At 40.4% G+C, this 14,249-nt stretch overlaps 1 protein-coding gene across 2 annotated transcripts; it reads right to left on the bottom strand.

Moving 5' to 3' along the window:
* Positions 1-4,465: 4,465 nt before the first annotated feature.
* On the bottom strand, positions 4,466-13,129 carry ELMOD2 (ELMO domain containing 2). Of its 2 annotated transcripts, XM_075708947.1 has the most exons (9): positions 13,100-13,129; positions 12,715-12,862; positions 11,835-11,863; positions 10,398-10,492; positions 9,430-9,559; positions 8,366-8,499; positions 7,675-7,743; positions 6,337-6,470; positions 4,466-5,915 (listed from the first exon to the last, which is right to left on the bottom strand). In XM_075708947.1, the coding sequence occupies exons 2-9, from the start codon at positions 12,857-12,859 to the stop codon at positions 5,758-5,760; spliced, it is 894 nt and encodes a 297-aa protein (XP_075565062.1). In that variant the 5' UTR covers positions 12,860-12,862; positions 13,100-13,129; the 3' UTR covers positions 4,466-5,757. The 2 variants fall into 2 exon arrangements, with proteins under 2 accessions (XP_075565062.1, XP_075565063.1); XM_075708948.1 differs by lacking the exons at positions 4,466-5,915; positions 6,337-6,470; positions 13,100-13,129 and adding an exon at positions 6,478-6,924 and having other exon boundaries at positions 12,715-12,875.
* Positions 13,130-14,249: the final 1,120 nt, after the last annotated feature.

The raw sequence follows: 14,249 nt of genomic DNA, 5'->3' as shown, positions 1-14,249 counted from the left end.
GCGATACATGCTGGTATCGGCAGCGTCGTTGTACAACAGCGTTTCAGTGCTGGGAACACAAGGGATGAGATGCAGGAAGTCAGTCTTAACTGTAGTGCAAGATGCTCTCAAGAAGTGGTGGCGGATAACATCTCCAAGCACGCCACGACACAACGGAATTTAATTCTGGTTCTTCTCTTTCCTGTGGTACTCAGTATCTCCATTTAAATTTCCTGAATAGCTGCTTCCTCATCCCATTTTCTAAAATAACTGGTATTTGCATAACTGACCAACTCAACATTTGGGGTTTGGAGGAGCGGGATGGTTCTGTAGTGCAGGGCCTGTTCTGTGCTTCTGAAGAAATAGAATTTCTACAGGTGAGATCTTGTAGTTCTCAGGTAGTGGCACTTTGGTACATTAATAGAAGCATTTGGTCTCCAAAATTCAGGAGCAGAAACAAAGGCTACCTGAGAAATACAAATGGAACTGAAAAACCGAGTAAATTATTTAACGTGGCTTGTATGGAGATGAAGGCATGGAGGAAGATTTAAATCCGATTTAAGTCCGATTTAAATCTTAATCCTTTCTTCTGGTGTTTGATTTAAGGTACGTATCTCGGATGATGATTTAAAAACTAGAAAAAGTATGTGAGCCAGCTAGCCTTTGTTCCAGCTGTTGTGTTTTCCAGTTCAGTTTCCACACAGCTGTTCTGCTGCCTACCATTCCAACGGTCTGTGCTACGGTGCTAAGTCCCAATAACGCCTTCGCTAGGCACAAATGCAAGCCCAGTACAAGAACCATAGAGATCTCTAACAAGTTCTCAGAGCTGGAGAAAAAAACAAAACCAAACAAACAACTCCCCCCAAAAAGAAGATAGGATAAAGCTTTCTCTCATATCACAGTGCATTTGCATGAACTGAGAGCATGGCTAAATGCAAATTTGTTATGTTTTCTAGCAGACTGTAACACACTGAAGTTGACAATATTTTGGGATAACTCGTTCTTTATTTGCTACCATTGTAAACATCTCTTTCCATTACACAGACATCACAGTTTACATTATTGCTTTTATATTGTGGTAAACAGAAATTTCTATTAGAATGCAGCTATCTAAGCACAGTGTGATAAGAAAAAAAAAAAAAAAAATGCCCACAAGCTGTCTTGGGCTGTTTTTTTTTTTTTCTCTTCCCTAGCGAAAGACAAATATATCGACTGGCACAAGAAACATCAGTCCAAAGATTGATCACCGTTGTACTACAGCAACACAAAACAAGTATGACAGAAAGAAAGAACAGGTTACATCTTTACGATGCATTCACTAGCAGTATTTTCAAGAATACTGACTGAACTCCCACCTAACTAAATACACGCTTTTTCATCACGATAACTCTTAAAACAAGGCTAACCAATTTTTTTTTTTTTGTAAAATGTTTATTTAAACTAGGATGGAAAATTGGGAAAAGGAATGCTTGGGGCTTTGTGTGTGTGTATTTAACCTTTTGTTTGCATGTTTTTGTTGTTGTTTTTCAAAGAATGAAAATCCAAAACTATTTATCTATCTGAGATGCTTAAATTGGCCCCTTCTCCTATTGTCCTTCAGGACAAAATACCCTATTCTTGACACTGCCGTATCAGATGACAGAAGCACAACCAGTTTAAAAACGTTCTCCGTTTCTTCCCAAGCAGCACCCTCTTCAAATCGCTTTTCAATCAAGTTGGTTACTTATGAAGCAGTGTGTTTACTTATTGAAAGACTAGATTTTACTGTTGCTTGTGGTCAACTTCTACTTATCTTCTGATAAATTTGTTCATGGAGTGGCACCATGTTTCAAGCATACACTAAACAACAAAAGTGGAGGTAGTTTGTTAAACAGTTGCTACAGGAACAACAAAAAATTTAGAGAACCACCTTGTTGTCTTCAGTTTTAGGTTTCTTTTTAAAATTACTATTGCATATGAGCTTTCACGCAGTGAATGCTTTAAAGAGGCAGCAGGTTAGAAAACTAACAGTACTTGCAAATTCTAATAAGATAATACGTACTTTAAAACATGACAGTTAATAAATAACAAGAGAATTTACCAAGGTTTTAAGACTCTTAGAATAAACCACGAGAGACAAATTCTGATGTTAAACAAATTGATTCTATCAACTTGCAGAAAGGTGGCCTACCTCCATTTTTGAATCTTCCATAAGCTTAGGATTGTCACCCTACAATAGCATTAGTATAAAATACCACTGACTAGTCAAACACTGTTCTTCCCTTCCCTAAACACAATTTTACCTTTTTCCACATATTTTCTAGCTACCACTGTAATACACTTAGCCTACCACTGGTGCAAAACAGGGACACCCAGTACTAGTCTACATATAGCGAGTGACTCCTAGACAGAAGGACTGGGCTACTTGATCATACAAAACTACATGCAAATTCTAACTGTTTACTGGGAAGGTGTAGTGGAGCCTAACATAAACATTCACCTTAATTACTACATGCAAACTAATGTGTTCCCATATGTCTTGCTCACCTAATGATGGTTGGGTTTAATTTTTTTCCTTGTATACTGCCACAGTTTACTCCCAGCTCACGCTTTGATTTTTTTTTTTAAAAAAAAAGCTACTGAAGATGTATCTCACATCGGGCTCAACCTACATTCTACACTAAAATGTCTTAGGTGTGTGAAAGGAAATCTGAAACTTGATGGTTGGGCTTTAAAAGCCTCAGTAGTAGTTAAATCTCCTAGTGAACAAGGAGCTGAGTGACAGTTTCAAGGCTGGAAAGAGGAGGGTGCGGATAATTTTTGCAACTGTTGCAAAAAAAAAAAAAAAAAAAAGTTGCAGACTCTAGCACAGGGGAGTGTTTGAGAGACATGGCTTAAGCAATTTTGTTACTTGCTAGCAAGCAGGAGATGGAAAAAAAAGAATGGGATCTCCTTTCCTGCTGCTGCTAAACATACCGGGGTCACTTCTGAAATTCAGTCAGTCAGTCTCATGTTGCTTGCAAAGGAGATCTACAAGCAATTGTCGTGGTTTAGCCCCAGCCAGCAGCTCAGCACCACGCAGCCGCTCGCTCACTCCCCCTACCCCCATGCGATAGGGGAGAGAATTGGAGGAGTAAGAGTGAGAAACACTCCTGGGTTGAGACAAGAACAGTTTAATAATTGAAATAAAGTAAAATGGTAATGATAATAATAACAATATACAAAGCAAGTGATGTACAATGCAATTGTTCACCACCTGCCAAACGATACCCAGACAGTTCCCGAGCAGTGATTGCTGCTCCCCGGCCAACTCCCCCCAGTTTCTATACTGAGCATGACATCGTATGGTATGGAATAGCCCTTTGGGCAGTCTGGATCAACTATTCTGGCTGTGCCCCCTCCCAGTTTCTTGTGCACCTGGCAGAGCATGGGAAGCTGAAAAGTCCTGGACTAGCATAAGCAGTGCTTGGCAACAACTAAAACATCAGTGTGTTATCAGCATTCTTCTACTAAATCCAAACCACAGCACTATGCCTGCTACTAGGAAGAAAATTAACTCTATCCCAGCCGAAACCAGGACAGCAATAGCAAAAATTATTAATGAAGACAAACATGACAGAAGCTGTGGCTAGAAAGTAACAGACAACTAACCTCTCAGCCACTGGGAAAGAGTCCGCTTTCCCCTTCCTTCCTTCACCAGGTTTTAGGAATGTCCAGTATCTACAAGGGTCAGAGAAATGGAGCTCCACCGCAGGACCCAAGTCCCAAAACACTCTACAGGATCTCAGCTTTTTCAGTGGTGAGAATTACAGGACCCAAGTATCTGGGAGCAGCAAAAGAACTAGGCTTCCTGTGGAGTCAGTTTTGTATCTAAGCTTGTCAGTTCAGCTTACAAGCCATGGCATAACCTCTTCCTCCAAGCACCTTCACATTACTTTTTTTTTTTTTTTTTTTTACTAGAATAGCATCAACCCAACACAGATGAGATGAACCCTTCTCCACCCTGCATACATTAAACTTAAGAACTGTTTAACTCTCGTCTATACCTAAGGTATCATAAAAAGAAAACAGAACTGCATTACCTCCTACATATATACTGCCTACCCTGATCAGGAGCTTTCCCACAAATAAGAGATCACCAACATTTAAGGGATCAGGAGCAAATGGGTGGATGCGGTGTAAAAAGTCACTAGTTACACAGCACAGACTCACAGAATTACCGAGGTGGGAAGGCACCTCTGGAGAACACCTAGTCCAATCCCCCGCCCAAAGCAGGGTCACCTAAAGCAGGCTGCTTAGGACCATGTCCAGTTGGGTTTTTGTTACCTCCAAGGAGATGTAGTATTACATACTATAATAATACATTTAATACTTATGTAGTGTAACCTCACGCATTAGAAAAAGGGGTTTGTCTTTTTTCTTCTCATGTTCAGTATTTGTAGTCTGCAGGAATCCCTTCATGATTAGTCAGTGACTAGAAGTTAACTAAGTTACCTGAGATGACTTAAAAAAAAAAAAAAGGCATGAAAGCTTCTATTAGCATACAAATTTTGTGCCACTGTGTGCTGTTTAGGTATATACTGAAAGAGTCTTTCCCAAGTACCTCAAGCTTCTAAGGCTAAGATCTCGTTACAGAATCAAAATAAAACACTGATTGAATAAAGCAGAAGGCACTTATTTAATAGCAGGTTTTAGAAAAATGAAGCAATGGTCATACCAAATCAGTTTAAGTTGCTTTAAGCAATAATTAGTCACAATATACATATGAAGTCCTATTGACTAGATTGTCCGAGGATGCCAAGAATAAGGAACATGTCACAGCTGCATCCCTTCCATGGAAGATACATCTTTGTTAGGGACTCGTACTCAGGTGTGAATTGATTTTCACAAAATAGGGACTGCAGCTGCAATAAAGGGTTTTAATGAGTGAACTTTATAAAACAGCTAAACTAACTTTCTTGTACTTCCCACTAAGAATACCCCATTAGCAGCTAAAAGAAAGGGCTGACAACAGATACGAAGTCAAGCAGCCTGAGCAGCTGAAGTCAGGTAAGAAAGAACCGAAAATTTTTACAGTAGGAATATTTTTAGGAGTAGCTTTAGTCTGAGGATCTGATCCTCACACTAACAATTTGTGGTTCTTTCTGTTTGCTTGCAAACTAAGCTTCTACCAAGCATAGGAATTTGCTGGTACAAATCCATAGATAAAAAAAACCTTCCTTAGCCAGAAGTAATTTCTAGTAAGTTTGTCAGTATGTTGATGAAGCCTCTTCTCCAAAATCATAAGCAACTAATACATCCCCTTCGTGGACCTCTTCATTACAGAGAAATTTAACATTGATGAGTGAACAATCGACCAAATGTACAGAACAAGAACACAAAAAGTCTAAAACCAGAGTAATTTCAACTAAAAGAAGTTTTTTTTAAAAGACAATTAATAGGCAAACCTATTCACGGAAAACATGATGCGGCATAAATACCTGCTTCATGTTCCTGCACCAAGAAGTATAAAAGAAATTGTGAAAGCAAGTGATCCAGAGGCTCTTGAGATTTGTGGGTTGTCTTTTGTGATGGTTTGTTCATTGTTTTTTGTTTTGTTTTTTTTAAAAAGCTGTCCTTTGGAGAATAGCATATAAAGACCTGTAAACAGAGGTTGATTGTCCAAGCTTTCTTAACTGATTTTTTTTTAATGTAAAAAAAAAAGTTCTATTGTTAAACAGTTTTTGATGAAACATGCAAAACTTGCATCCAAATGTTTAATTCCATTTTTGATGCAGAACCTCATAGACTGCAGAGGAGTTAAGGTTTCTTTGTATTTTGTAAGGTTAGTCTCACATCACAGTCCAGTAGAAGTCCCTTAATTTTTTCATGGAATTTGTCTCTGTACTGATTGAAGTGCATAATGCTTTCTGGTTCTTCTTCAAACCAGAACTTGTCAAACTCATAAACCAAATAACCTGTGAAGAAAATAAAATACAGATCTGCAAAAATTACCTCCACAACTTTCTGCCTTGATCTAGCTAGACCTAGAATGAGCCTTTAGACTCTATTCAATCCCTTAACATAGGGAGTGTCCCATCCTGGTCAACAGCAAGCTTTTGGACATTGTAATAATGAATAAAAAGAATGAATCTGCAAATACTGAGTTTTCAGACTGCAGTCTCTAATATATAGAAAGCTACTCAAATTTATCCCTTAAATGTAAATTTCTGTAGCACAATGTTTAAGCATTAGGTGCATTTCCAATACTTGATCCAGACGACAAACAACTTGCTCTGGCTAATGAGAAAAGAGTGGAAATGCACTCCAAAAAAAACTAAATTCTGTGTTGTAGGCCACCCCCCGGTAGTCTGTACTAAAGAAACTACAGGTACTTACAGTAAAACTGATGGAAGTGTTCCATCTGCGGCAATCCAGAGACCATGTTGTACAGATGAGACTTTAAAGCACCATTCTTAAGTAAGCTGTATGCCATTTCTGTCAGATTGATTCCAACTACTGCATAAGAATATCTGCAACACCAGTCATAGATCACATTTTACCTTATGGATCAAAGGACTTAAGCTTACCTGAAACAGTCTGCATTAGGATAACTGAAGAGTCAATTTTTCCTAAGACACTTGCTGACAAGCTGACTCCAGCCTACAGACCACTCTTTCCACTCCCCGGTGCGTTATCCATGTAAAAGTTATTTAAAAATGTTAGTTTCCTATACAACAGTATGGCAAATGCCTCCATTAGGCAATAATGAGATGGCAAGGCTAATCAACATTGACCTCAATTTCCTCATTTGAAATCATTAAATCTGCTGGAATATTAAAAACTGGATATCAAAAATGTTGTTAGAGTATAAATGGAATGGCCATCTCAATCTGTTCTTCAAGCTGAAGAACATCTAGGTTTCTGTTGCATGGTATAGAAAGCACCACAATAGAAATTCTTAAAGGACTGTTAAAACAAGTGTTTCTGGGGAAAGGGGAAAAAAAAAAGATTAATTTGTGTCAATGAAATGGGTATTTAATTGATCTAAAAGTATCAGATACCCTATTCATGACCTAGTTGCATCAGGTAATATTATTTACAATTGAAGTCATGAAAACCTCCCATTCTCGGTAGGCGATTGAGGCTAACTGGGGACTACACGGATCAGATGACATACACAGGTTTACCAGCTTTCCTCTCTATCTGACTGGTTTTAGAGTACATTTCCCTGTAAAATGAGCTAAATGTTTTAATATGCAAAGTTTTCAAAAATTAAGTGAAAGTTGAACAACAAAACATCTATTTGTATATGTACTTATTACAGAACAGACACCTAGCAAAAAAAGGGGAACTTAAGAGATTATCTATATCATTCCAACACAGGATCACTAAGAAGGTGAAAAATAAGTATTCATTTCTAAATCTAGTCTAAGCCTATTACAAATAAAGCTAACCATGGTGTTAAAGGTGTTCACCGTGCTAACCAAAGCCAATATTTTGCAACATTTTTGTCCCAACAAGTCTATTCTGAAAAAAAAAAGCTGCTCACAGTTGCCAGCCTGAAATCGATTTCTGTGTTCAGTTTCTCACACCTTTCTACTTTGGCCCTTTTTTTCATCCTTTAGTAGAAAAAAACACAAATATTTTCCTCTTTATTTTCAGGACACATACTTGGCAGTCTTCACATGAGCTCTTATGCAAAACAAGCCAGAAAACAGTCATATAGTGACTTACCCCAGCTTTGGGTGATTTGAATGAGAAAGGATCTGACGAGCTTCATTGGTGTAATGCTTACTGAAATACCTGCCAGTGTAAAACAGGATCTTCCATTATTTTTCTTAAGTTCATATAAAAAAAATATTAATGCGTTCAACATCAAAATGCATAGATTTAAACTAAAGCTGAATACTACTCTGTACTGAAAAATGGCACAAAATGAAAACCAAGGAAAAGGTAGCAAATTAAATTACATTCAGCATGAACTAATATAGCGAAAAAAAAAAATCATTGCAATCTGAACATCAGTTATGGAGTTCACTCAAGTCCACAAATTAGCTTAACAAAGTTATGCAGACCTGTTTATTTTTCATTACAGTAATTAATTCAGGAATTTTAAAAGCTTTTGACAAGTTACTTTCTAAGCTATAATCTATCAAATCTATCATATGACAACAAAAAAATAAGGTGTCTTGGACAACTTTCTGTTCCTCCCTTTGCTTGCTGGCCTCTACCCAACCACACATTTACAGATGTGCAGCCGCTAGAAATGCTGACTTATTTAGAAAATACTGTTTTTTCACTGTACAGAAGCCACCGTTTCTATCTGCTTCTATTCAGTCTTTATTAGAAACGGCACTAACTAGAGAAAATACATATGATACTGAAAATCAGTTACAACAGAAATTAAATGCTTCTTTTCACTTACACCAGATTCACTAATCCCAGCAGGCCCATTCCTCTGAAGTCTGTTTTGGGATCATCACCTTGGAAGCCAATGTCACACCACTGCTTGGTGACTCTGGCCTTCAGGCTCTCATGAGGCATCAGCAAATTCCAAAGCTGCACAAATATGCTTCCATGTTACGCACAGCTGCTAAAGTATTCCAAGTCACATAATTCAGAACACTTGCTGCTGCACATTAGAAACCATTCACCGAGGAACAGGATACAATCTGCATGCTGTTCTTTTCTGTTAGTAGCAATCTGGAACCATCCTACAATGGCTTATTTTATGACTATATTTAGCATTAAATGCCATAATTTCCCTTCACAGACAAAGCCACTGTATCAATACTCAAGAAACAAAGACTTGTTTCACTTCAGAAATTAATCTATGCATCATTTTCGGATAGGACAGCTGAAATACAAATTCTCAACGAACGCTTACTTAACATATCAACATTGGGACTTGCATAGCAAGTTGAGGTAATTACAAAATGCTAAGAAGATGACATGCTAATATATTTACACACTGGAAGCTATTTAGAAAAGCCTCAAGCAGTATTATATTATTTGCTTGCTCTTATTTATTATTACCTAAAATACATTACTGATAGTTTTTATCTTCCAGCATTAAACTACCCTCTTTGACATTGACTGGGATGCAGTAATAAGCAAACACTAGTGTCTTTTTTTTTCTTTAGTAATTATTGGTTTACAAAGTTAGACATGTGCATAAGGTTGAATATCTTTCTAGTTGCCATCCTTCAGTGACCCATTATGAAACTATTTTGCTACTTATATGCTGTTGTTACATCTCATTTCACACAAAATAAATCCCAGTGCAAGTAACTCTAGTTTACTCATTTGTTTTGCTTTGTTGTTGTATTTTAATGTGTCACTTCTATAATGGCTTAGCAGTTCACAAGTAAAGACCTTTAAAGAGGCCAGCTGGTGAGAATACTACCAACAAATCAAGTTCATTCAAGCTGTTGGACTCGGAGGGAAAAAACAAACAAGCAGCTTTTGTATTTAAAAGATTGTTTTCACCTCAATTAACTGTTCCTCATGTTCTTCGTTATCCGAATCATACGGGACCTTCCTCAGATTTTCCACATTCAAATACAGCTTTTTATAACCTGATATCTGCAGTAAGGATATATGCAGATTTGTCTTAAACCTGAAATAATAACAAAACACCACACAGAAGCTATTAAGAGGCATAGTTAGCCAGAAATTCTTGCTTGAACTACCAGATAAGACCTTCCTTATGTTAATGCAATGTAAACACTAGAATTAGGAAGTGCTTTATGTTTACCGTTCAAACTACAGCATAGTGGTTACGTATACTGCTATATGGATCTTATTTCTACTTAAAAAAAAAAAAAAAAACCCACAAAAAAACCCCTCTAGCCAATTCCAGTGCTGCAGTCAGGCCCTATTCACTTAAATTTTGGAAGAAAAAAAAAAAACCTTAGCTAAAATCTGTGATAATACAAGAAAACTCCATATTTCATCCTGACTCCTGTACCTTCAACTACCCCCAAAATTTTTGTAAGTCTTAAAGTGAAACTTTGTCAGAAATACTTACAGCTTCAAAGAAGGACTTCATTAAACTAAAATTTTGACTATTCATGATCTTTCCTCTCAATCGTTCATAATTATTATGCAGATGAACACAAACATTAATCAGGCACCACTACACTCCCTCAAATATATCTAAGCAATTACATGGTTCAGGTAATCAACCTCTGCAATAATCATATTACTTAGAAACAAGGAGTAACAGAAGGGACTTGCAAGATAGAGACGCAGTTATCCCAAATCCATGTCAATTAAAACTTTGCAATTTATTTTCTAGAACTGAAGAGGACATAACCATACCTTATTTTCTAATTTCATTCTAAAGATTTGTACTGAATGGCCTAAATATTGTATCAGATTAAGCAAGTGCAAGAACGTGCCAAGAAGTCATTATTATCTGCCATGAAGAACTTATGTTTGGGTTGCAGACATACCCTGTATCCTTCTGTTCAATCTTCTTTTCTTTCATTACATCTCTGACACACTTCTCCACTTCAGATTCCTCAACATGTACAGCATTTCTTAAAACCTAGGAAGTTAACACAGTAAAAGACTTCAGGAGGAATGCAGAAATCTATCATCTACTTTATTCTTATTTCTCGGCTTCTGTACACCTGCCATGTATGTATTCTTTACTACAAAAGGAGAACAGTCAATTTATTGCAAATGTTTACAATGGGCTCAAATCACATACAAAAGATCTGCAGTAATTACATAAAGCATAATTTGTAACTTTGTCAGACTGTAAACAACGTTTACACAGGAGTTCCATAAGGAATAAACAAAAAGCTCCAGAGTTGCTTAGTCTAGGTTCTTGTTTGCTTTCAAATGCTGAATTGAAACTGGTTCTTCCTAATGCAACTGAAACAGACATAGCTATCAAGGAGCAAAAGCGATAAAACTTCAATAAGGAAATAATGCTTCAGAATTAGGAGACAGTGAACTAACGAAGCTGAGGTTTCAATGCTGGGGTGAAACAACAGAATTTAATGCTATTCTGCAGTCCTCTGGAGTAAAGAGTAAACACTAGTAACAATAATTACACACTGCCCACCTAAAATCACTTCACAACAATTCCACTTCATCTTCTAAACTTTTTATGGTCACAATGCATTCTTTGATACAATTCATGCTAACTCCAAAGCAGCTTCATTTCAGTAAAGCAAAAGGTTAACTCTTTCAAAACTGAACGTTAATATATTTGATATAATGGTTTAATTAAGAGATGCTAAAAGACCCACCCGTACTGTGCTCTACTGCAACAAAGATGCTTGTGGCAGTTACTAAATTCTCTCTCAACATCGCATTGCAGTGATCAGCTAGAAAAAGGGAGAATGCAGTCACCTCACCTTCTAAAGAGGACAAGTTTTGTTCAAGAGATACAAATTTGAGGGTTTAAAGTGTTAACTTATGTCTAGCTGCTACAGAACAATTGGAATGAGCTTGTCAGTTAAACGTCTACCTGCAAACTTGCATTACATTTTTTTCAACAATTCTAGGCACTATTGCATACACGGCATTTAATTGCTTTATCCGTATCATATCACACTTCTGGTTTCTACAAAAACAGCAAGACAGATTGTTGTGACAGGGAGAACTGACCCTCTCCAAGAACAGAAGCTCTGTATAACGACTTGTCTGACTTGCTGCTAAAGAGCAGGTAATCTTTCAGAGAGATGGAAACAAACATTTGAAGGGACATGGGATTAATTTTTGAGAAACCTTAACTAATCCTAGCATACAAAACCCAAAATGCTGTTCTGCTTTTTACTCTACTTTCTTCTACCCTCAAAAAGTAAATGCACATGTTCTTTTCTGGGGTCTGTCTCTGAAAGAAGGTTTATTACAGTTTAATCTCTAGTATCTTTTACCTTATTCTTTGATGATTCCAGTGAATGTTCTGCAATACAAAAAAAGTAAATGTCACAGTTAAATTGAACTGAATTGTTTTAAATAATTGCCAATAGGTGTTCTTGTGGTGTGTAAGTATTATACAATTTTGCATCCCTTTTACACAAGTCATTTATCAAAAATTACTCAATCTTAAAATCAACAGGTAAATTATGACTTTCAGTTACCTGATACATTTTTTTTTAATAACCCTCGAGTACAATGCTGAACACACACTCAAGAGTTTTTTAAAACAGTGATCAATTACACGTACAAAAACAAAGACAAATTTGAAAAGGTGTCAAGACAAAAATATGTCTCTTGGTATTTTTCCATTCTTAGTCATGTTTGTGTGTTTACTACTGAAGAACAAGGAAGCAAAGTCACTTCCTCAAGTTATTGTTAAAATGGCGAAAACTGTAAGTAGTTTAAGAAACTACTATTTTAGATCAAAATTCTGCATCAAGCAGAATTGCGCATTTGATCACACTTCCTCCCTCCCTCCCCAAAAAAATGCATTCATGTCTGTTCTGTGTAGCTTTTTAATAACAGGAAGGTAAAAATATACACAAAGTGACGGGAAGCCTCTGGGAAAAAAATGCAAGGTTTCTGATTCACTTTTTGAAGCTAACTGGAATTACCTTAGCATGCAGGCAAGGAAACTAGATCTGGCATTCTGATTTAAAATTCTCGTGGAATAGCCAGGAAGGAGGGAACGGTGAAAACGTGATCCAGGGGCTGCACAAAACATGATCCAGGGGCTGCACACTGCACTGGGGACAGGTACTGGTGTCCAACGATTGCTTTTCAGGCCGTTTCTAAAGATCTAAGCCAGTGCCCTGGTTTGGCATCCTTCATTACCTATGCTCAGCGTCCGCTGCGCGCCTGCCTTCGAGCCATCAAAGACACGCTGCAGTTCGCATTTCCGAGTCAGCAGCCTCAAGATCCACTTCAGCCAAAACCGAAAGTAGTTGCTGTACAGGAACCCCCAGAAGTACACCAACATCTTCTGCGTGAAGAAAGCGCCGCGTTAGCAGGAGGGGCGCGGCGGCGGCCCCCCTGCGCGACCAGCCTCCCCGCCCCGACAGCGCCGGCCGCCATCGCCGCCCGAAAGCGCCCTCCTCCGGGGGGCAGCCCCAGCGCCGCCGCCGCCCGCCCCCGGCCGGGTCCCCCTCAGCCCCGCGCCGCCCTCCCCAGCCGTTAACGGCCGCGGCGAGGGGAGCGAGCGCCGCCGCCCCGCGCCCACCGTGGCGGCGACCCAGGGGCGCCCGGCCGCCCCCCGCCTCCTCCCGCCGGAAGCCGCCGCCCGCCTTCCCCGACCTGGAAGTGATCGCGGGGCGGGGCGGGACGGAAGCGCCGCTTGGGCGGGGCCGTCGCGGTGGCCGTTACCGGCGGTGGCCGTTACCGGCCGTGCCGCGCGCTCCTCGGAGGGCCGTTAACGGCGCGGGGCGCCGGCCGCCCCGTTCCGCTCCCTCAGCCGGTGGCGCCCGCCCGGCTCCGTTCCCTCAGCCGGCGGCTCCCGCCGGCCGCCCCGCCTTGGCGGCTGAGCCTCCGGCCCCGCCGGCGCAGCCCGCTGCCGCCGCTCCGGGCGGGGAGCGCTGCCCGCCCCGAGGCTGTCACGGCGCGGCTGCCTGCCCCGCTGGCAGCCGGAGGGAGCCCCGGGCAGGGCGGCTGTGGCCGCCTTCCCCCTGCAAGCGCCTTTCCCTTCCGGGCGCGCTTGGCTGCGGGCAAAGGGCGATGGGAGAGGCGCTGCCTGGGGCTGGCTTGCGGCCTGGCTCGGGTGAAGCCGCCTCCTGCCCCGAGAGCCCGGAGGCTTTGGCTGCGGTGTGGGAGGCGCAGGCCGAGGTGGCGGTCGTGCCTCCCCGGGTGGTGGCATGGAAGCCCTCGCCCGACACCTTGGTCGTCAGCTACGGCCTGCGCAGGCCTCCCAGCTTCGCGGCTGAGCCCAGTGCTAACCGGGGGGGAGCTGGCACAGGCGGCCCTGCTCGTACCTGGGCCAAAACCCGGTGTACCATCTCACTAGTTAACGCTTTCAACCCGTTCATGATGCCTTACAAAATACACTTGGGGATGGCTTGTGCTTGTTTAAGTCTACAAAACTCTGAAGACTCGTTCCTTGCCTCTGCTATAGCTGCAGGCAACGCTAATCAGAAAGGTGTTAGGAATTTAGTTGGGCTAGATGCTTTTAAGGAGGAGTGCTTTGCTATTGCTGAACAGAGGTTCAGCCTAAGTGTTTAACTTCATTCCGGTCAGTACTTCCATTGTATTACAATTAATGATAATTTCAGTAAACACGGGTTGAGCAGTTCCTTTGAGAACAGCGGGAGGAACTCCTGTTCCTCTAAATTGTATGCAAAATTCGGAGGGCTGCAAGGGAGCTGGCAGACTTGCTTGAC

Source organism: Pelecanus crispus, chromosome 4 (assembly GCF_030463565.1).
Source record: "Pelecanus crispus isolate bPelCri1 chromosome 4, bPelCri1.pri, whole genome shotgun sequence".
Classification (NCBI taxonomy): domain Eukaryota; kingdom Metazoa; phylum Chordata; class Aves; order Pelecaniformes; family Pelecanidae; genus Pelecanus; species Pelecanus crispus.
This window is presented reverse-complemented; position numbering and strand designations above follow the sequence as displayed.

What these genes read in the sequence shown, in the direction of transcription:
- ELMOD2 (XM_075708947.1), bottom strand. Translation starts at nt 12,859, where the DNA reads ATGTTGGTGTACTTCTGGGGGTTCCTGTACAGCAACTACTTTCGGTTT. An exon ending in ATGAGGAACAGTTAATTGAG is followed by an intron (nt 8,500 to 9,429) that starts GTGAAAACAATC and finishes ATATTTGTGCAG; the next exon opens with CTTTGGAATTTGCTGATGCC. An exon ending in TCAAATCACCCAAAGCTGGG is followed by an intron (nt 6,471 to 7,674) that starts GTAAGTCACTAT and finishes CTGGTGTTGCAG; the next exon opens with ATATTCTTATGCAGTAGTTG.